The following is a 22572-nucleotide window of genomic DNA, read 5'->3' as shown; positions in this document are numbered from 1 at the left end:
CTCACATCCCAGGACTTGGTATGGTCTCTGGCACAAGGTTGACTTCTCACCAACTGTTAGTCCAATGCACTGACCCTTTGCTGTGTCTTTCAGATTCAGCAATATTGCATGCTGTATGCAAATCTCTCACAAATGTTGTTCTGGGGAAAGGGGCTGCAGAAGACAGTAACTCGATAAGTCCATCACAGAAGCAGAGAGCTAGGTCTTTGGGTTAGGTTTATTTTACTCCATGCCTTGAAAACCTCCTTGGCCTAGAGCTCTCTGGCAGAGCAATACTGCAGTCTAAATTTTGCATAGGAAAAGCCCTGGGATATACTCTGTTTTTACATAATGCCTTTTCCCTAGGCTTGGTTTGATACAGCATTTATTTGTTTTTCTTTTTGCAGCCTGGTTGATGATCGTTGTGTTGTGCAGCCTGAAGCTGGAGACCTTAACAACCCACCCAAGAAATTCAGAGGTAAAGTTGTGGCTTTGATGGAATGGTCGGTCACCTTGACTTTATGAAGGGTCTTGCTGTGCCTGTGAGTGCAGCTGGGCCTCCCTCCATCCTTCCCCCTGTTTCCAGTTCTTTCTTACTTCCTGTAGCAACCTTAGGTTTATTTACTTAAGTATCTTTTTCAAAATCAGATTTCAAGTCCTGGCTTTAAAACTTCTGGAAAAAATGCATAAATAAATTCTCAGTCAAGATTGACATGGCTTTTATTAGGGCCTTAGTTTGTTGGAAGAATATGTGTGGCCAAGTGCTAATTCATCTGAAAGCTTTTCATTAGCATAGCTATTTCTCCAAACAAATGGGATTTAAGGATCCAGTCACAAGAGGCAGGGATTATTTCGGCAGATCTGGCAATCCCTGTTGGGGCCTCGATAATTCTTAGCTGCCTTCCCTGGAATGAGGCATTCTTGATGATGCATTTTTACTTGAGCTAAAAGGTACAACAGGGCAGCTCTATTAATGCAGCCTTCTGTAGCCGTCTGTTGTTAGTTTTCCTCAGTTTATTGCAGAGTACTTGGAATGTAGTTGGCGTCTTAGATGGAACTGCTTTGTTTCTGTCTTCTGTTGTGCCAGCAGTAGTAAGTGGTTCTCAGTTGGAGCCACATCTTAGAATTATATGGAGAAAGAGTTGGGAGATAGAAAGACCTAGAAGGGACAGAAGCTCCACAAGGAGACTAATGGAACCAACAAATCTGGGTGGAGAAGGGGGATGCTGCAGAGACTGATGCACCAACCAAGGACCATGCATGGCGAGGACCTAGACCCTCTGCTCAGATATAGTAGATAGGCTGCACAGTCTCCTTGCAGGTCCCACAATATGGGGAGTAGGGACTAATTGACATGGACTCTGGTGCCCACTCCTGGCTCACTTCTTTCTGGTGGGGCAGCCTTGCCAGACAACAGAGGAAGAGGACACGGATAGTCCAAATGAGACTTGATAGGCTAGAGTCAGATGGTAGGGGAGGAGGGCTCCTCTTTCTGAGGACTAGGGGAGGGGGAGGGAGATGACAGAGGGAGAGAGGGGGCTACAATCAGGATGTAAAGTGAACAAATTAAAAATTTAATAATTAAGGAAATAATTGTATGCAGATTTTCAATTCTGAAGATGCTCTGGACCAATTAAATTAATCCCAGAGCTTGTGCACTATTATTGTTGTTATTGCTGCTTTGTTTGTTTGGTTTTTTTTTTTTTTTTTTTTGGTTGTTATTTGTTTTCAAAACAGAATCTCACTATGTAGGCTCTGGCTGTCCTGGAACTCACTGTGTAGACTAGGCTGGCTGTGAACTCACAGAGATCCACCTCTCTCTGTCTCCTCAGTGCTTGGATTAAGGGCATGTGCTACTGCACCCTGCTGAGCATTGACATTTTTTAAGGCTTCCAAAGTGGTTTAAAAATTACATTATTATTTATTTGTTTTTTAAGTTTGTGTGGGGGCACGTGTGTGCCACCTTCGGGGTGGGGGTCAGAGGATATCTCACTGGAGGTGGTTTTCATTTCTCACTATGTGAATTTGAGAGATTGCATTCAATTGGTCAGGCAGATCCATAAGGCATTTTTCTCCCTTGCAAGAAGGAGGAATGTATGTTTACTAAAGGCCTCCTGCGAGTGTGGCTGTAGATTTAAGACTGTTAGATCTTGAATCCAGCCTGGTAACATGAGTGACTCTTCTTTCTAGTGGTGTCAGGAACCCATTGCCTTAGGTCTTGACTGTCAGTCACAGTCACAGAGACTTCAGCTGTTACCATCTGTAGATCTTATCATTTGAGTGCTACATCCTTTCTGTTGAGTGATTTAGAAACTGTTTGACTCCTTTGAATGAAAGCTAAAGAAATTAGGATGAACCAGAAGGCAAGCCTTCAGATGGAAAGGAGCCATTTGGATGCAGCACGGTGTTGAGCTGTATCCAGTTGGCACGAGACTATCGGGAGAATGTTTTCACCTGAAGATAGGGGAAACTATTTTTAAAAGAATGAGTCACAGAAATTTGAAGCAGCTATTGCTTCTGCGGAATTTTTCTTCATAACCCCCTCCCTCATATCTCGTTCTAAAACAGAATCTGGAGTGGAGCAAAAAGGAAAGATTTTATCTACAGACCATAGTGTCACTTAGAGAATTCCTTCCCTGTTCTATGTTGACTGTGCTGGTCACTGTGCTGCCTGTGTTAGCTCAGTTGTCGGGTCATATCTGTTCTACATTGCTAAGAGATTGATAAGATTCACGCCTAAGTATCTCACCTGAAGTCACATAGCTAGAGGCGGGCTCAAGTAGGAGTTTGCATCTCAAGTTTGGCTGTACAAGGAAATCACCCAGAGAGCTATGAAAAATACTGATAACTGCTCCCACCTGCTGGGTTCCTGGTTTAACTGGGTGCTGGGATCTTCTAAAGCTTTCAGGGTCATTCTCTTGTGCAACCACGGTTAAGAACCATTGCTAATAGCTATAAGCTACCCACTTTCTTGCTGAGGGAAGGACTAATCTAGGCTGGGCTTTTGCACCTGGGACACAGAGAAGGGATGCTTGTCACAGTGGGTGCTGGGTCCAGGGGGACCTCTTGTTCCATCCCAGCCTTGGGGGTCAAGACGAAATGAAGAGAATTTAATACAATGAATCAAGTAAGCCAATGGCTAATCAGTGTTGTTTTTAAAACATATTGTCAAATATTTTTTTTTTTCATTTTTAAGTTAACAAAATTGTACGTATATATGATTTGAAATTGGTAGACATTGTGGAATGCCCAAACTGGGCTAATTAACATGAGTTTCTGTGTTGCCTTTGTGACATGAGTTCTCCAAATTGACCTTGAGGTTTTCAAGTGTTCACTCTGTTGTTGTCATCTCTTGTACCCTTTTGAGTTTATTCCTTCCATCTAAGTGAGATCTTGTAGCTTTTAACCAAGCCCTTCGCCAGCCTTCCATCTTAACCCCAGAACTTGGTACTCTCTTTTCTACTGTCTCCCTCTCTGACTCTTAAGTGTTTAAGATTTCACAAATAAATGAGATTATACATTTTTTATTTTTTTGGTTTTTCTGTGCCTTGCCTTAATTCACTTAATATCATGTCCCGCAGATTTTTCACCACAAATGATCGAGTGGCTGTTTGAATACAGGGTTAGGACATTAATGTATAATATATACAGCCACTGTACAGAAAGTCAGAAGCTGTGTATGTTTCCCTGACATAGGGGCGGAGTGGCTCTTGCTTGGATGTGTCTCTGATGGCTGATTTGAAGAGACTTTGAAATCAGAGCAACAGTGTGGTAGAGGCCGTTTGGAAATATCCAATCTCCCTTTATGTCCTGACTTAGTTCTACAGGAGAAACGCGACAGTGCCTTGGGTTTATTGATTTTCTAGGTAGTTTTGAGGCTGTGAACTGCTTTGTGCTAGTGGAGATGTCTGGATCAGAATAACTTGTGCTGCAAGCTCTGTGAATATAGGTCAGAGCTGCCTCACCTCTGTGTGTGGGGTTCCCGACATGCAGGGAAGCAGCCTGGCCCATCTGCCTCTGTAGGCTGCTGCAGAGCTTACTTTAAATTGTTCGAACATCTCTCAGGTATGGTGCTGTCCATTTCAAGATATTCCCCCACCTCCCTGCTCCCCCAAAAGAAGAAAAAGATGTCTTTTTTTGGAAGGGATTGTTGCCTCTTCAAGTATAAGTACATTTGGAAGTTGAAGGTCATGTTGGTGGTTTAGGAATTGTGCCTGGGACACATGGGTCATTTGTAGGCTTTTCTGGTCCATTCTTCATGGAGCCTTTGCACTCTGCAGTTGAGCAAACACATACGGAAAAAGAGAGATGCTGGCAAGCAGCTTGATGGGAGGATGGAGTGTATCCGAGCAATCAGCAGAGCTATGTTGAGTCACTGGATTTGCTTAGTTTCCGCTGTTGGCTGGCCAACTGATTCCCCATATTGAGAACCTTTATAAAGCATTCTTTAGTACATGGAGACTGGAGTGAGCTTGTTCATGTTCTGCTCCCCATGGCTTCTGACTTTGGGGGTCCCAATTTTGGAAGTTCCTTCTGAGATGTGCAAACCTGCTGTTTAATAATATGGAACCTTAGACGAGTGAGCCTTTCTGGGTTCAACTCGAAATTCCACCGATTTTTACCTGTACGATACTGGCCAAATTATTTTACCTCTGTAAACTTGGCTATCTGAACTTTAATAAAAGATAAATGTGAACCAGGCATTGGTGGTGCACGTCTTTCATCCCAGCACTCTGGGGACAGAGATAGGTGGATCTCTGTAATTTGAGGCCAGCCTGGTCTCTAGAGGAAAGCCAGTTCAGGAAAGCCAGGGCTACACAGAGAAACCCTGTCTCGGAAAAAAAAAAGAAAGAAAGAAACAGTGCTTACCAGAGGCGTCAGGGAGATGAAGGGGCAAGATGAGCGGCATTAGTCAGTGGATACGAGGGTAGGAGAGTAGGGTAGCTACGGCACGTCATCATGTAGTGAGCATTTGAAAATACCTCGAAGAGATGCTTTCGCATATTTGCACCATGATGAAGTTATAAAGGGGTAGGATGTGGCTCATGGTAGAATTCTTGGATGTGTGAGGGTATGGATTTGGCCTCTAGTAGCACAAAAGGAAAGCAGAAACAAAACGATAACTACTTAAAGTGACAGATAAGCTAAGGACACTAATTAGGTTATTAGATAATACATGCATGAATTGAAACATGACATTGTACCCCTGCTTTATATCAAAACATTTTTTTTGAAAGCAGAAACACTAAAGTGAAAAAAGGTAGTTTAGTGCTCAACATGCCTTTGACGGAAGCTGTATTCACAGATGATAGCAGAAGACTTGTGAATCCTTCAGTGAAATAAGCATCGTCTACTACTGCTCTTGGTCCTCTTAGTGTTGTGGGTATAAGGGTGGACACAGGGCTCCCTGCCCTTAAGTCTGGGTCCATTGCTGTCCTGTACAAGTCAAGTACACTTGAGAGACTACGTAATTTTCTCAGCCTGTTTGCCTCCCTGTAGAATGGGGCAGTGTGTGTGTGTGTGTGTGTGTGTGTGTGTGTGTGTGTGTGTGTTTCCTTCCTTACAAAGGTAATAGAATTGAAGGTAACATGGCTAAACAGAATGCTTAGGATGGGTGGCTCCTTGGTGACACTAGCTTTTCCTTTGTACAGTGGATGCAGGAGGAGGAGTTAAGCATTGAGTGCCTTTGATTTTCTCAGATGCTTTCAAGTGCATTTCCGAAATGAATTTCTCCTTTCATGCATGTAGATTCTTTGACTGTATCCCATGTTCTGCAGACTTTGTAGGAGAAAGACTGCTGCATCTGTTTCATATAAACCACATCTTTCCCATCACCTGAACGAACATGAACAATGTCATTGCTCTCGGTGTGATCACTGCTGTCTGGAGTCAGTCAGGTACCTTGTTCATGTTCTGCTCCCCATAGTGTGTGAATGTCCTAGAGTCTGTGCACGGTGGGGCAGAATCACTGTTTTCTCTGACGGGTGTTAGCTTTGCCCAAGTACAGAAAGAATAAGGAAGACAAACAGATTGAAACCAGGAATAGAAACTTTGTGGTCAGTGAATTCCTTTCTCTGTATTATCTTTTGCTCTTCCCATCCCTCCACATCTCTCCTCACTTTGTTATACTAACTATAAAAAGCATTTTCTATAAAGGAAAGATGGAAACTGACAGCTAGTCCCCATTTTCATCCTGGGCCTCTGCTCCTTTCACATTAACAACCTCCAGGGTTTTGGGAGTAGAAAGAAGGGCATCCAGGCTTTAAGGAAATCAAACAGGCTTTTATAATCGGTTATGCCATCTATTGTGTAATCTCTTTTCCACACCGGGGCCATGGTCAAGTTTTTGTCCTTAATACGCTGACTGCACTAGAACAACCTTGGCCTCAGATTCTTGCCCTTGGACCTGTACCACCACAGCAGTGTCCCTAAACTGCAGCGCTCAAGTTTATAGAAACCACCGAGCTTCTGAAAAAACCTGTCAGGAGAGACCTTTAAGTGGGGAAACCAGGCATGGTGGTGCTGCATCTTGTAATCCCAGCATTCAGGAAGCTGAGGGAGGAGGATTGGGAGCTGAGGCCTGCCAGGACTGCAGAGGGAGACCCTATCTCAGAGAGAGGGAGGGAGAGGAAGGACAGAGGGCTGAGAAGGGGAAGGGTAGTAGAAAGAGAAATTGAGCAGGGAAGAATTGAAGGAAGCGAGCTCATATCCTCTACCTAGATAGGTGAATGGGGGGAGGGAAGGGCAGCTGCATCAGGCTGCCCTGTGCAAGAATGTTCTTGGATTTCTTCCCTGCTCCTTCTGGTGGATTTCAGTTATTCCATCTAAGCTGGTGTATGACTGAGGCAACATCATGCACCAACTGCTGCCTGTGCTGAGGTGGGCAGGTGGTATGGGCAGCAAGTTGAGCAGTTTCCTGTGCTTTTAAGAATCTTCAGGTTTTATTGGAGAGACAGACCTATGTTATATTTAACAGCTAATCACATCGATAGATCATCTACTCTGTGCAAAGCATTGTCTTGACAAATGACTTCTTTTAATCCGTGTCTGTGATCCACTTCCTTGAAGTAGATATTGATGTTCCCATTATGCAGATGAGGAAACAGAGGCTCCATGAAATCAAATAACTTTCTCATAGGCAGTCAGGCTGCCAGGCTGGTTACCATTTATTCAACAAACATTTATTGGTTACCTTTAGTATGTCAGCCATTTATTCACCAGGGACAATAGTTACCAACATTCTCTGGGAAGTCATCTGTTCCCATACCGGAGCAGTTATTTATGCAAGCAGAAGGGTAGTGGGCAGAATACTTACCCTGTGTCCTGTGGAGGCAGGGTAGATAATGTCCTCTTCATATGTGCCTTCCCTTTGGCTCTGCAGCACCTGCCCTGAGGAGGGCGCATCTATTTTATACAGCATGCTCTTCATGCTAATGGATGTTAGGGGCTGGGCCAGTGCTTCATCGCTCCTGAATGTCAGGCTCCTGAGGCCTAGGCAAAGGGTGAGGTGCTTTCTCACCCTTTGTCCTATAGATTGTTTTCAACCCTCGACACAAGGGTTTTCTAAGGACATGACCCTTGTTTCCGGCACAGTTTCTAATTAAGGTTAAACAAGACATTATTTTTCTGTTCTGAAATGCTTCCTAGCTTTTATTCGGGATTATTTCAATGAGAAGGCATTCTAAGAAGGAAGGAAAACTTCAGATATAAGCTCAGAGATAAGCATCATGTCCACATGATTTGGGACACATTTATGGTGCCTCTAAGGGCCCAGGGCAGTGTAGCAGTATCTGAACATTTCAAGTTGGGTGTTGGATGCAAGTTTCTGGTTCCTCAGCCTGGGCCTTACAGAGACAGGGACAGCCTGAGAGTCTAGTTTTGGGATGAACCTGGGAGAAGTGTATGTTCCTCTGAGGCCCAGTGCATAGCTATGGATTTGAGGTTTAGGCATGTGGCCTTTTTACTTTTGCCAAAGCATTTGTTCTTCATTTCCAGAGTTCTTGTAGCATATGAGGCCCTTTGTGAGGAGCCTTGGAGATTTAATAGGCTGCCTCAATGAGGGAGGAAGGCATAGAGTAGTTTAACCTAGTTGAAACCTTGTTTCATAGCTTGCTCACACACTTTGTAGTTGGCCTTGAAACTGCCTGGCAACTTTGGTAGGTGTCTCCACCAAGAGTGGCACATTTCAAGGTCTGTGATACAAATGAAGTGTCAAAATCTACTTACTGGGTTGTAGGCTTGTGGTTTTGGTCTAGGTAGGACACAGCTGAAGGAAAAGGGCACCGTCTGCTTCATTGTCTTGGAGGAATCGGTCCATCTTTTTGTGTCAGTTTCCCCATTTGTTAAGTACAACTTAAGTGAAGAATCTCTCCACATCCATTCCACCTCCAAACCTTGCAGCCTGGACTGGAAATGAGTAGGCTAATATTTCATGAGAAAGCATTGGTATTCAGGAGCCTTGCACTGCCTGGAAGTAGATCCCTGTTTTCTTAGGATTACAAGTTTTCTTGTCAAGATGAGAGGGAAACAGCCAGACTTTTGCCCAGAGGCCAGAAGGAGATGCAGCCAGTATCTTGGGTCACACAGGTCTTCCAGGGTGACTATAACAGGCTTGTTGGCTTAGCTTTCTTTCAAATCCTTTGCAGCACATTGTTTTAATTGTTGCTAAGCAACAGTCTCTTCTCCCCCTCCCCTTTCTTTTTGGCAAGGCATCCAAGGAAGGATCCATATCTTACTTAGTTTTAAGTACCCACATGTAAAGGGGAGGGCCTAACTTAAATTTTGTTTGTTCTTCTGATTCTAATCCATGACAGGAATGCGGAACTTACTCTTTGCCTGTCTTATTAAGTAAGGCAGAAAAATCAGTCTATTTAAGGTACTGTCAGATACAAGCCTCAGGGCACATTGAAGATAATGCGCATGTGCAAAGCTGCCTTGTAGGAGAGGCTCTTGCAACTTGCTCTTTATTCACAAAGTCAGTTCAAATTTAATGAAAAGATTAGTAGGTTTTTATAATCTTCATTTCAGATTTGCTAGCTTATCTCAATCTTGCACCAACAGACTCCATTTTAAAGGGAACAAAAGCTGTAATTTAAATCAATTCCCTGGGCAACCTAGAATACTTTCAGGGTGTTACACAATCAGTGGGGCTGGTTCCTGTCGCGTGATTATTGCAGGAGTCCCACACACTCCTTCGAGTAGCTCCCTGTGTTTCTGCCCGCTTTCTTGAAGATATGAGATGTGTGCCTGAGGCCTCTCACATAATGAGTGAGCGTGGCTCCTCCCCTGCGCCGAGTCCATTCATTTTCAAATATTTGAGTCACCCTTGGAAAATGGACTTCAAATGTCTGTTTCATATTCACTTATCCTAATAGTTAATTCACTTGCTAATGGAGAATAATTTTCAGCTGTGTATATTGAAAACGTTCCCAGAAAAATAAATATGATTACCTTGTCGTCTTAATTCAATCCCACTGATGCGATGTGGCTTCCTCCATTCAAGAGCAAATGGATTTTGAAATCCCAGCCAGAGTAATTGGGCCAAACTGTCATATTGTTGTATGGTTCTTCTGACAGCACTATGCCATGGTTGATTAAGGACTTTTCTTTTGGCAGAGGGTTTTTCTAATCCTGTCTTGTGGGCACCGATGAAGACGAACATGCGGTGAATCACTTGAGCTTATGATAACTTTGTCCCTCCTTCACTTGACATGAGAAATTTGGAGCTGTGTAACTAGTCTGCTGGGGCCAGAGAATGATGCTGTGTCAGAATTAGGGTTGGAATGTATCTAAGGCGTCTCTTTACTCTTTGGGGTCATGGATTAAAACAGAACAAAAAAAAAGTTTTATCCCATTTTTCTGTGTTAATAACCTGCCTTCTATTAAATGCAAATAAATGGTTCTAAGTGCTTTGTACGGTCTTTAATCAAATTAGTTAAATCAGTTTACTTGATTTTATAGTTTACATACATTGGTTTATTTATTCTTAGAACAGTTCTAAAAGGAAGATGCTCTTTTATGGATGGGGAAACTGCCATTACAAGAGGTGGAGTGTTTAGTCCAAGATCATATGGTTAGAAATGACATAACAAGAGTGGAGAGCCAGGCAGTCTAGCCCCAACACAACTACTTTGTCTTATTTTTGTGTGACCTCCTCATCAATGCCATTTTGAGTTGCATCTTTAGACTAGAGATACATGCTAGCTACAGCCCTGACTTTCCAGTGTAGTGTTTATTACAGCTGTCTTCTACTTCTGTCTTCTCATTGAAACTCTGGGTCATGTGGAATTACCACAGGTTGCCCTGCCTGTCTGGCCCAGTGCCTGTGTTTTTCCTTGTATGACATTTCATGGTTCCCAGCCCAACTGTGTTTTCATTGATGGCATTTCTAGTCAGCTGGCCCATGATTTCTTCAGTGTGCTGTCTCATGCTGTAATCACTTTCTGGTGGTTCTATAGAGGTTTGTTTTCTCCCTGGGACATTGGGGTGCAGGGGTCTCATTTTTGTTACTTGTTGTTGTTGTTGTTGGTAGTGTAGGGGATGTTCTGGACTCCTTGTTCTCTCTCTCCTTTGTTTCTTGCTGAGTTGATTGGTCCACCACATGCTCTTACTTTAATGTGCTGCTTTGCTGCAGGAACAACCAGTCATGAGCTCCAAGACTCTGATCCAAACAATCCTTTCTCGCTGTAAATTGATGATCTCAGGTGTTTGTGTTCTTGAGAGGAGGCTGACCCATCCTCAGAGGGTGAGGTTTTTTTTCCTTCTTTTTTTTGAACCATAATGTTGAGTCTTTATTCAATGTTGAATCTTTTTTGCTCCTTTGAAGTTTACAGTTTCAAGACTCCTTGGCTGCTTTCTACTTGGCCTTCTGATAGGACCACAGGTGCATTTGCTGTCAATGGTTAAAGTAATCCCATGATGTGGGCCATGCTATTGTCCCTATTTGTCACTTGGGCACCTTCACTTTAAAGAGGGTGGGGAAGCAGCCTGGTCTGGGATTTGAACCCACGACTGGAGAACTACAGAGTGTCTATTTGTAGAGTGAATTTGTAGAGTTGTGCTTCTCAGGGGCCATCTGGGGCCTCTTGCTACATACCAAATCAAGCAGGCGTGTTGTTCAGCCAGAATAAAGAAAGCTAATACAGGGTCAGCAAGAGGCGAGGTCTCAAGTCGACAGTGCAAGACCTCACTGTAGATAAGTTCTAGGAACACTTCTCTTCACACTTGTGGCCACAACCCCTCCCTTGTTTGTGCGCTCCCATCTTTGGGTTCTTTATGCTTATGTGTGGGCCCTTTTTTATCCCTTTTCACTGCTACTAGAGGAGTCAGTACAGGGCTGAGGGTGTTACTTGGCTACTTGGAGTCACTTGGTTGCTTTCTAACTCCGCTTTGAGTAGGCATTATGTGTCTAGAGACAGTTTATCTGAGGTGGGATCTAGGGATTTTCTTTTTTTTTTTTTTTCTTTTTTCCGAGACAGGGTTTCTCTGTGTAGCCTTGGCTGTCCTGGACCCGCTTTGTAGACCAGGCTGGCCTCGAACTCACAGCGATCCGTCTGCCTCTGCCTCCCGAGTGCTGGGATTATAGGTGTGCGCCACCACGCCCGGCTGGGATTTTCATTTTTAACAGACCTCTGGCTCTTGGAAGATGCCAACAGAGATAGTGCTAGATGCCTAGTCAGATCTGTGAGACTTGGGTAAGAGTGAGCAGGGTGCTTTAGTTGCAAAGAGCTTGGTCCTAAGTCCTGATTGGTTACTCCTGAAGATTCCTGCATCCAGTTGTTTCCTCTGGCTCAAAAGGACTGAGCATCTGTTGGGGACTCAGAATTTCTGCTCTGGGACAGAGGTTAGGTAGATGTTCTACTTTGACAGTGTATGTTTTTGCACCAAAAGATCCAGCTGTTCTTTTGTTAGCTTCCTGTGGAAGCCCTGTAGCTGGGACACAGATCAGCAAACAGCTGGAGACAGTGCAGATCCAAGGGTCATGCTGAGAGGTTCTTGGGAAACCAAATGGGTTCAGTCTAGCTGGTGGACAAGGTCTCAAAAGGGTGGAGAGCTGGGATTACTGACTACGTGAAGAGATGAACAAATGGCAAAAAGCAAAGCCTTCCAAGTTAAGGTCCTGTTGAATGTGTTTCTAGGGAGTAAGAAGGATGCTGTGGAGGGTCAGTAGAGCAGAATGCCTAGGAACTCTGACTGTGGGGTCAGAATTGGAGTCAAGTCTTTGCCTTGCCGTTCACTAGCTAGATGACTATGGACACGCCCATTAATCTTTCCAAGCCTTAGTTTCCCCACCTGGTATTGACAGTAACTAATAATAACAGCACAGCACACTGGTAGTGTTTCAGCATGACCCAGTGTGTGTGAAACACTGCCAACGTGTGTGGCACAACCTAAGTGCACAACACCTAGAAGCTATAGCGACTGAACATGTAATTAGCAGCTTTCAGGCAGGGCATCTCACAGAAAGACCCAACATGGCTGTGCCATTTTCTCAAATACTGATAGGTGTTTTAAAGGCTCCATTCATGAATCCATATGCAGACCAACTTATTTGTAATGTGTTCTTTTTGTTTTGTTTGTTTTGTTTTTGAGACAGGGTTTTTCTGTGTAGCCCTAGCTATCCTGGAACTTGCTCTGTAGACCAAACTGGCCTTGAACTCGGAGATCCTCCTGACTCTGCCGCCTAAGTGCTGGAATTAAAGGTGTGTGCTACCACTACTCGGCTAGGCAGACCAAATTTAACTTTTCTGAATTTTATTGATTTTATTGAATTTGGTAGTTAACAGAAGGATGTCCCAGGCAGACAGTGGCCTTAAGAAAAGATGTCATTGGGAATTTTTTCTCCACAAGTCATCAGCCTCACTAAATGATAAGTCCTTTGCTTGTGGTGATAATCCTGTCTTCTGTATGGAATTGCGAGTTTAGCAGGGAGGGAAGAGAAAGCTGTGTTTCTCATATCTAGGCAGTGTACATGCTGAGACTCTTGACACACAGAAGGAAGAGAAAGGCAGCTTGGCCTTTCTCCGAAGCCACTTCTCTCTGTCAACTCCAGGGGTTGCAAGTTTGGAGAGGTTTAGGCCATTTGGCTTACTCTATCTGGCCCCAAAGGCAGGCATACTTCTAAAAGGGAAGCTGACTGATTACTTCTGCTGTAGCATTGACCAAAGGTGAGCACTCTCAGTCAGAGGTGTGCATGGCTCATAATTGTGGCCAAAATTATGCTCCTGTCAATAGCATTGGTTTGGAGGTACAGCAAGAGCATCCACAAGTGAAGAGAACACAACTCTTCAAAGAGCTATTCTTTCTCCTTTTCTCCTTGTGAGACTAATAGCTGCAGGTCAGTATGAAAACAAAACAAAACAAAACAAAAAACTAATCAGAGAGGTCGCAATTAAGAAAGTAAATTCAGCAATTATTCCTTTTACTGAAATCTGAAAGTTTTTTTTTTTCTTCCTGGTCTGGTATTTTTCCAGGTACATTTATGCTCCAATTCGAATGCCTCTGAAATGTCTGGATGTCTTATGCTGCTAAAATTATATGTGTCTAAAAATGTTACTAGTGATGACACACATAGCTCATTTGGACTCATGCTAGCAAACTGCTGCAACTGAGGCCTCTTCCCACCCTTCTGCCATCCCACAAATGTGGTATTCGAGGCAAAGGGAAGAAACAGAATAATTCAGTTCAGACTCAGCCATCAAGTGGAAGACTCTTCAGAGTTTTGCTTTAGTCTTGTCGGCAAAAAGTACTGGGGTGTCGTTGCCATAGTTTCAGTGAAAAATTTGACCTTCGCTATAATAACATACAGTTAGAGAGAACCAGCTAACTGGTTTTCTAAAATTAGTGTTCTCTAGTACATAAAGCAGTCAGAACAGAGTATTTAATTAAATATTATCCAAGGCTATAAAAGCCCAAGGGAATGCAGTCCTCTGACCTGGGTGGAAGAGGACGGAAACCACAATCCCTCTTGATTGGTCTTTTACAAGCTAGGAGAAGTTGAGTGGTTTTGTTTGTTTGTTTTTTGTTTTGCTTTAATATTAGCATTGATTTTATTTTCAGGACTCTCAGGAATGAGTTTATACACCTTTTTGAGAGAGCAAAACAGACCATCCCGCATTATTTCAAGTTGTTTCCTACAAGGTACAGAATAACAGGGCACGGCCTCAAAGTGCTACTGGGCCCTGATGCTGGCAAGGCCACTCCTTCAGGTCTGGTCATGTGTTTGGTGTGAAAGGCTGCTATTTGCTGAGTGAAATTCTGGTGGTTTTGAGTAGTTCCAACTTGTGTCTAGACTCATATTCCTTTGAATACTTAATGTGTCATTAAATTGAGCCAAGGTCTCCATGTTTTCAGTACAGCTGTGTTCTGCCTCCTCCAGCTCCAGAGTCTACCAGTCATGGAGCAGTGGTACAGCCCCAAACAGTGCTCTGTATATGGATTGTGTATAATTGGCATCTCTTAGCAACTGCCTATGAAGAACTGCAGTAGTTTATCTTTCTAAACTTGTCTGGACATACTGGGAAAAAAATTATTATTTTTGACATGGTCTTCCCAATGTAGCCCTAGCTATCATGGATGTGCGACCTTGAATTCATAGGCCTGCCTCTACCTTCTGAGATCTGGGATTAGAGGCCTATGCCACCAGGTCCAGACCAGAGCCTATTGAATTCTGGGATTATCCCCTGGGTTTGATGTCAGTTCCATTGTAGTCAGTTTTCTCTCATAATTTTTTTCTGACTTGGCTCTGTCATTTTCCCTCAGATGATTACTTAGTAGAGTTTGAAGGGTGAAGTATACTTGAGGGAAGATAGATTGTTTGTTTGCCTTTCCTCCCTCTTGCCATTTTGCTTATTTCTTTACTGGCGTCTCAGCTATTGCAATGGAAAATGCATCCTTGGCAAGACACTCAGGAAAGCACCTCAAAGATTAGTGGATTGTAAAACTGCTTCTGAGGGCATCTACCTGAATGGTTAGGCATGACCCTCCCCTGAAGGAATTTACAGGCCTGGGGAAAGACACGTGAGAAGTACTCCATGGATTGTTCTTGGAGAATGTTGAATCTCAGACATGCTTTTATTCCATTAGTTCATTGTGTCCAAGTAATTTGAGTTCATCTTAGTAATAATAGCTTAAAAATACAATTAGAGCACTCACTGGAAAAGCTAGGCACACATTCTAAAGCACTTCCTGGTTTCCATTATACCTATGTCCTCAGGCCCTTCTCTTAATATGGATAACAGAGTTGCTATTTAGCTAACCATCCAAGAAGTAACTTGTAACAGGCTGGCTAGGGGAATGGTAAACTAGAAAGGACTCAATTTGGGGGTGAAAACCCTGATCAAAGGTTTTATTGGCTCAGATAATCCCCTGCTAAGTGACATGAAGGCTTGGAAGCTGATGTTCTTGAGACACACCCATGCTGCTGTGGCCCATTTTGGCTTCTTTGTCCATCTCTTTTGCTGTTTCTTTGTCCTGTGAGCTTGTGGTTTTGGTGAATGGAATTCTTGAAGAAAGTCCCAGGAAGTCTGAGCCATTCATTTTCTTTTTTTCCTTATGTGAAGACTTATCACTGTCTTTAAAGGGCTGTTTCTTTTTAAGTCAATATTGTAAGCTTATTTTTTTTTCAAAATGTACTGTGATCTTAAGCGTTCTAATTTTGTTAATTCCTGAAGGAATTTGTTCCCCAATTTCCCCCAATGATGCCTCCCTAACTGGATCACCAGAGCCTGTGAATGGGTTTCCTTTGTGGTAAAGGAGACTTAACAGATGTGAGAAGGCCGTGAGTTGGGAAGTTCTCTCCTATTTCCAGTTCTTCCTGATAAATCACAAGGGGAGCTAAATGTTGAGTTGGTGAGAGACGTGAGGATCACAAGAGTCTGAAGTTGTGTGGCCATGAACCTTCCGGTACTCGGAAAGGACAAGGAAGCGTTCTTTACCCCAAAGCCTCAGTAAGGAACTCCCCTGCCCACCTCTTAATTTAATATGTCTCTATGTGTGTGTGTGTGTGTGTGTGTGTGTGTGTGTGTGTGTGTGTGTGTGTGTGTGTGTATGACAGAGAGGGAGAGGGAAGGAGTGAGAAGGAGAGAGAAGAAGAGAGAGGGAGGGAGAGGGGGGAGGGGGAGAGGGAGGAGGGGGGAGGGGAGAGGGAGAGGGGGCATGTGAGTGTGTGAGTGTGCGAGTGATATGTGCACCAGTGCATGAACTTGTGAAAACCAGAGGCCATTGTTAGATATCTTCCTTGATAGCTTCCTACCTTATTTTCTGATCAAGGTCTCTCACCACATTTAGAGATCACTGATTTAGTGCCTGGCCAGTGAGCCCCGGAGACTCCTGTCTCTGCTGCTCGGTTCCTAGGCCCAGCTCTTTGCAGGGATCTAGAGAGAGTAAGCACCTCAGCTCCGCTAACTGCTCTCTTAGGCTGAATATTGATTACAGGTTAATTTACCTTTCCAATTACAGTGTGAAGCGTTGTAAGCTGTTAAGTGCCCTTTATATACTGCTTTACTTGTATCCTACACATTTTGACCTACAGAATTTTCTGTTCTTACTCAATTAAAATTATTTTCCTAGCTCTGTCATAATTTGTTATCCCTGGCTATTTAGAAGTGTTCGTGTATTTACTTGTGTGTGGTGGTGTGTGTGCATGTCTGTGTGCTTGCGGAGGCCAGAGGGCCAACCCCAGGCACTGTTTCTCAGGAGCCCTCCACCTCGCTTTTTGAGACAGGGTCTCTCCCTGGGACCTGGGTGGGCCTCACCCATCCAGCTAGGCCAGCCAGAGAAACTCAAGTACTCACCCCCTGCACCTTCCCACTGTTGTGATTTCAAGTCTGGCTACCGCGCCTGCCTTTTTACGTGGGTGTTGGGAACTGAACTCAGGGCCTTATGCTTGCCTCGTGAGCTCTTGACTGACTGAGCAATCTTCACAGCCCTCTGCCCACCCCCCACCCCTGAGAGCTTTTATATTTCTAATTACATAGAAAATTTCCAGTTCTTATTTTTTATAAACTGAGGGTGTCTGAGTTTCACTCTTTTTTTTTTTCTTTCTGACTGTTAGATCTAACAGCTGAAAGATGTTTGTTAAGATTTTCTACTGTTAATTTTTTGGACATATGGAACTCTTCAACATCTGAACTACATTAGCGACAGCATGGATTTATGTATGTGTTGAGGCTCAAAGAACTGTGTACCAAGCAAGAGAGTGAATTTTACTGTAAATAAAATTTGCAAAAAGTTACATTTCATCAGTGCCAGTTTGCCTTATGTACAGTAAGGTTATGCCAATATAGGATAAGTGTGAAGAGTGATGAAACTGGTAGAGTTTACCAGTAAACTATTTATCATTATATATTGTGTGTGTGTGTGTGTGTGTGTGTGTGTAATGGCCTGTTAATACTTATGTACTAAAGCTTATTTTGCCTATGCCAAATAAAACATTGGTAACAGAGTTATTTTCATTTTTTTTAATGTATATAACTTTAACTTTTTTTTCTTGACAGCGTTTCTCTGTGTAGCCTTGGCTGTCCTAGAACTCTCTTAGTAGACAAGGCTGACCTCAAATTCACAGTGATCCGCCTGCCTCTGCCTCCTGAGTGCTGGGATTAAAGGTGTGCTCTCCCATGCCCGGCATAACTTTAATTATTAAATTATCTTCCATATTTTAGAGATAAGTCTCATGTTTATCTAAGCAGATATTTAGAAGTTACCCTGTCTTTGTCCATTAATTGAAATTTTTATTTCATTTACATTTGTCGAAAACATCAGTATATTTAGAGTTAACCTGTATGTTTTTCTTTGGTTTTCTTGCCCTCTTTCATTGATGGAAGATTAAAAAAAGAATTGTTATTCTGCTTATTCCCTTCGGTTAAGCTTTGCTGGATTGGGACTTATACTCCATGTGTATGTTTTAGCAATTGCTCCAGATGTTTTATTGTCCACGTTTAATTAAGCCTGACGTTGGTGGTTGTCATTCTTTCCTACAATGTCAGGATATTGAATGTTTAAACTCCTGTCCTTCTCTCTCAGCATATGCTTTTATTGTTCCTAATGGGAGAGCTTTTGTTGCTGTTGTCTGTCTGGCTTGCAAAGTGAGTATGAGTTTGTTTTCTATCACCACTGTGGGAAATTGGCCTTACTTGTGTATTTACTAAATCTATGTGTCAGATTTTTTTTTGTCCTGTCTTCATAAGATGCTTTAACTTTGGGGAATTTTGAAAGTATCCTTATTTCTCTGTATCATTCTTTTTCATCCTTAAGGGATAGTTTGCTTGGTGCAGATGTGTAAATTATGCATGCTTCCCTTTAGTGTTGGCTGCTTTTGTTTCAGTTCAGGAATAAACAGAATATCCTGCATCTTTTCTCTTCTTCTGACCTTCAGACCCTCTCGCTGTCTTTGGCTTTTCCAGTCTTCCTCCTGTGAATGCAAGTGTTTCTTTCCCTCCATTAACTATGTATAGTATTTGCTAGATGTCCAGATTGGAAGTTGGTTTTGTAAATCATCATGCAGTATTCAGGATGATGCAAATGCTCCCTAGTCTTTTTGGAGCTTTAGATATATTTCTTATTTTTTTATTTCCATTGATGCTGTTTAGCTTGGACCTTCTTATTTCATAAATTATTCTTGTTTATTAAGTCTATTCTATGTTAATTAGCAAGAGTAACTTTATTTCTATTTTTCCAAAAAGTTCCATTTGCGTCTTCTCCAGATGTCTGGCCGTTCTCATTCCTCCATACTGTCAAGCCTTCATTTTATTTTCTGTTCCATAAACAGATTTTTCTAAAATAGTTTATCTGTAAAAGTTTGAATAGTTAAGATAGGCTATTTCTTTTTTTTTTTCCTTTTTAAAAAAATTGTTCCTTTTTTTCCTCTCATGGATTTATTTATTAATTCACTTGACATCCCAATCACAGCCCCCTCCCTCCTCTCCTCCTGGTTTCATCCTCCTATCCTTTCTTCATTGTGTGTGATGATTTGAGTGGGTGTACTTTACCTTTGATTTCTGAGGGTTCTTAGAGGCCTGGCTTGGAGTTAGTGCTTCTTCAGAGGAAACAGTTTTCTTTGCCCTGTTGCCTGAAGTGCTGCTGCCTCAACGTTTCTTGAAAGCAAAAATGTTTTTCTTTGTTTTGTTGTATTTTTCTGAGACAGGGCTTCTCTGTGTAGTCCTGTGTAGATCAGGCTGACCTTAAACTCACAGAGATCTGCCTGCCTCTGCCTCTTGAGTGCCGGGACTAAAGGCATGCATCAATACTGCCCAGCGAAATCAAAATCTTACGTTTTAAATGTTTTTTGTTCTGCTTATTTTCTACCTAAAAATCTACATATTTCCAATGTAGCATGAATCACCTTGACAAACCAATACGAGACGCACTTTAGTTCTATGTTATAATGATAGTTTTTCCCCCTATAGATGTACTGTGTATTTAAAAAGTAAATTACTTTACCCTCCCATTAAGTAGGGCCTGCTTATTTGGTATTTACCATTGCAGTGATAATACACTTAGTCTGAGCTATACTCGAGGTTGTCTCCCCAGACTTTGACTTTGAAAGGGCTGAAAGCCTTGTCTGGTATTGATGTATAGCCATGATTCCTGGAATTTCTAGAATCCCATAGAAGAAATTCTTGCCTAAGGATGGACTCGAGCCACTAGCAACTTCACTGGATATTCTTGAAATTCATTGTACTATTTCCTCAAGCTTTTTCTGTTTTAGTAGAGAGGCTCATTCAGGGTATCCCATCTGTTATACTCCAAGGAAAGGAATGGAAACGTGTCAAGTCTTGTTCACAACAAATTCATTATCTGTGTGGTGCAAAGCATGGCTACCAGGAGCTCCTCAAAGGTGTTATTGTATGGATAGAATCCTTAGAAAGAGCCTGATCCCTCTTTTTGAGTATTCAGATTATAGGGAAGGGACTCCAGTTAGTCTTGGATCAGATTTACTTCACTAAATCAGTCACCTTAGGCTCAAGGGTTAGGCTGTTGTGTGTTCCGATGGAAGCCCACATGGGAACCATTTAGACCAGGACCAGTTCAAATTAAACTAAACAAGCAAACAGAGGCTCTGGGCTTACAAAAGGTGCAAGGCAGATAAGATAGCCCCTGCTGTGGGTGAGGCATTTAGAGGGATTCTTGGTCCATTGGGAGTGCCTTTGACTACAAGCAAAAAGGAGGTAAATCCATCTAGTAGTGGTTTAAAAGGTAAGTGTGGATGCTGCTAACGCGTACGGAAAGCATTAGCTACAGTGGTGGGCTAGGGGTTCTTGTTACTTTTCACTTTCTAGGTATGAGTTCTTTTTATAGTCTTGTCACTTCATGGCTTACAGAATGGCAAGGAGTGAGAGGTGAGAGCAGTGCAGTGAGTCCCGGTCTCATTCCTGTCCCTGTTCCCAGGTGCCCCTTCCCAGCAGCCCTCCCTTCCCTGGTCAAGGCAGTGTTTCCTGCTCATTCTGCGCTTCTAAGAGTCTGGGGAACTGCCTCAGCGTCTCTCCCACTCTCCCTGTGTTACGAAGCAGTGAGTCAGAAAGGTATTGGAAGTTTTGGCAGAGACAACAGGGAGCATCTTGTTACATACTGATTGTACACTGAGAAGCTCACCTGAGTTTCTGTCCAATAGTTTTAATGTTTTGTCGGTTGAAGAACAGTGGCTTTTATCAGCAGCATCCGTAAGAACAAGCAGATCTTCTTCTAGTTGAAATTGTCAGTAAAAAAGACATTGTAAATGAATACAGGTAATGATGTTTCCCCAAATGTTATTGTCTTAGTTACTTTTATTTTTTTTTTATTGCTGTGACAAGCAAACAGGATAACAAAGCTGTGAAAGGATGTGTTTTATTAGGGACTCACGGGTCTAGGGCTAGAATAGTGCCCAACACATTGTAAACATGTGGTCCTCACTCAACCAATCATGATGGTGATGATGAGCTTAACCTTCCCCTCTTTTTATGTTCTTCTGAGTTAGAAGGAACTCTCTGAAGGGCAGCGGTGGCCAGCAGGGGTATCTTCTCTAGGCACTGTTAGATGTTTGCTGGAATTTTCCACTTACCTCCCTGTCTTCTGTTTTCCTGCTTCTCCGCATGGTGAAGTGTGTGGATTTTACCCACTTTCCAGATGAGGGATAATGGTGACCAATAGTTTGTGAAACTCAGGTCAGCTAAAAATTGTAGCAAAATGGAGATCTGAGCCTTGAGTCCAAGAGGCCATTTCTGAATCTTTTTCTCTTTTCCAAAATTTCTGGCTTCCCAGCTCTTTGTATCTGACTCATGTTCTGCTGCCCTGCCATTCAGTGGCTGTGTCACTCTTCCTTCAGCACCAGAAGCCTTCAGGCACGACTGAACTTTTTGGTTGTCTTGTTTTTAACATCATATATTATGCTAAAAGATTGTGAGTCTTTCTAAAGAATGAACAAATAGTTTCATGATAGATGTGTAAGATGGTGTTTAATACTCTATATAATAAACCAAGCAGGGAGAGACTGTGCCTCTTTGTTCTCTTAGAGTTGCTGCCGTGTGCTATGGTCTGATGTAAGTGTTGCATGGCCACCCTAGAGGAAGTGCTGCGTGAGGAAGTGTGGGCATGCCAGATAGGAAAGCAGGAGGCTGACCTCTGAAAACTGTGGCTTCGGGAGCTGGACCACTTGCATTCATCATGGGCTTTGTCTGTGACTACCAACTTAGCCTCCAATGCCCTTGACCTATCTGGCCCCTTACTTCTTCATTCATGATGTGATAGGGTATTGGACTTGATAATAAAGCACACCACAGCTTCCTGCAGGTCTGAGCCATGCTCCTAGGCCTGGGCCAGGAATTCTTTACATAGTGACAGTATTTGCAGCCATTCTTATCTCCGACTGCATTTTAATCTCTGGATTATGAAAGATTAGGCCTGACATTTTGTTCTTGCTCCTCAGTTGTGAGAATCACACAACCAGCTGCTGGTGGTGGCACACATCTTTAGTCTCATCAATCCTGAGGCTTCTATGAGTTTGAGCCCAGCCTGGTCTACAGATTGAGTTTAAGGACAGCCAAGGCTACACAGAGAAACCTTGTCTCAAAGAACAAACAAACAAACAGACAGAAAGACAAACAAAAAAAGAAAGAAGGAAAAAGAATCACACAATCTTCAAATTAGACTAGCCCATTTCTTTTCTTTGTATTTATGTCACCAACATATGTTTATGTTCATGTTTATTAAAGTCACTTACTTAGCCAAGACGTTAAGACATTTTTCTATACTTACCCACAGTGGAAAGCTCTAACATAGAGTTGGCTTTCTTAGTTGTATATAAATACAACATGGCTTCAAAGAACTTTTGCATGTAGGGAAGATATTGGCACAGTGATGAATCAAAGATTTTATAGTGAGACTTGGAATCAAATACTAGTCACCACTTACTGTAAGCAAATTTTGTTGATGTTTAGTTATTTACACTGTAAAATACCACTCTCAGCAGAGATAGTCTTTTATGTATCTTATAGGCACACAGTACCGGTTCATTTTCATTTCCTCTCCCATATACTTTTACAAGGAATATTATTCACTTATCTGCCACAAGCATTAGCCTTTATCTCCCCAAAGTTTATGTATATTGTGATAGATAGG

The 22572-nt window shown here is 42.6% G+C and overlaps 1 protein-coding gene across 15 annotated transcripts in view; it reads left to right on the top strand.

Annotated features, from left to right (window-relative positions):
• ITPR1 (inositol 1,4,5-trisphosphate receptor type 1) overlaps positions 1 to 22572 on the top strand; it is a 357780-nt gene that overhangs the window by 26397 nt on the left and 308811 nt on the right. For all 15 annotated transcript variants that reach the window (XM_084765480.1, XM_084765471.1, XM_084765479.1 and 12 more), the window contains one exon: positions 387 to 457. In XM_084765480.1, the coding sequence (XP_084621606.1) occupies positions 387 to 457 (71 nt within the window). The remainder of the gene's footprint in view (positions 1 to 386; positions 458 to 22572) is intronic.

The sequence above is a fragment of the Acomys minous genome (genome assembly GCF_964271855.1).
Source record: "Acomys minous genome assembly, chromosome: 17".
Lineage (NCBI taxonomy): Eukaryota > Metazoa > Chordata > Mammalia > Rodentia > Muridae > Acomys > Acomys minous.
The sequence above is the reverse complement of the archived record's forward strand: the minus strand, read 5'-3'. Positions and strand labels throughout refer to the sequence as shown.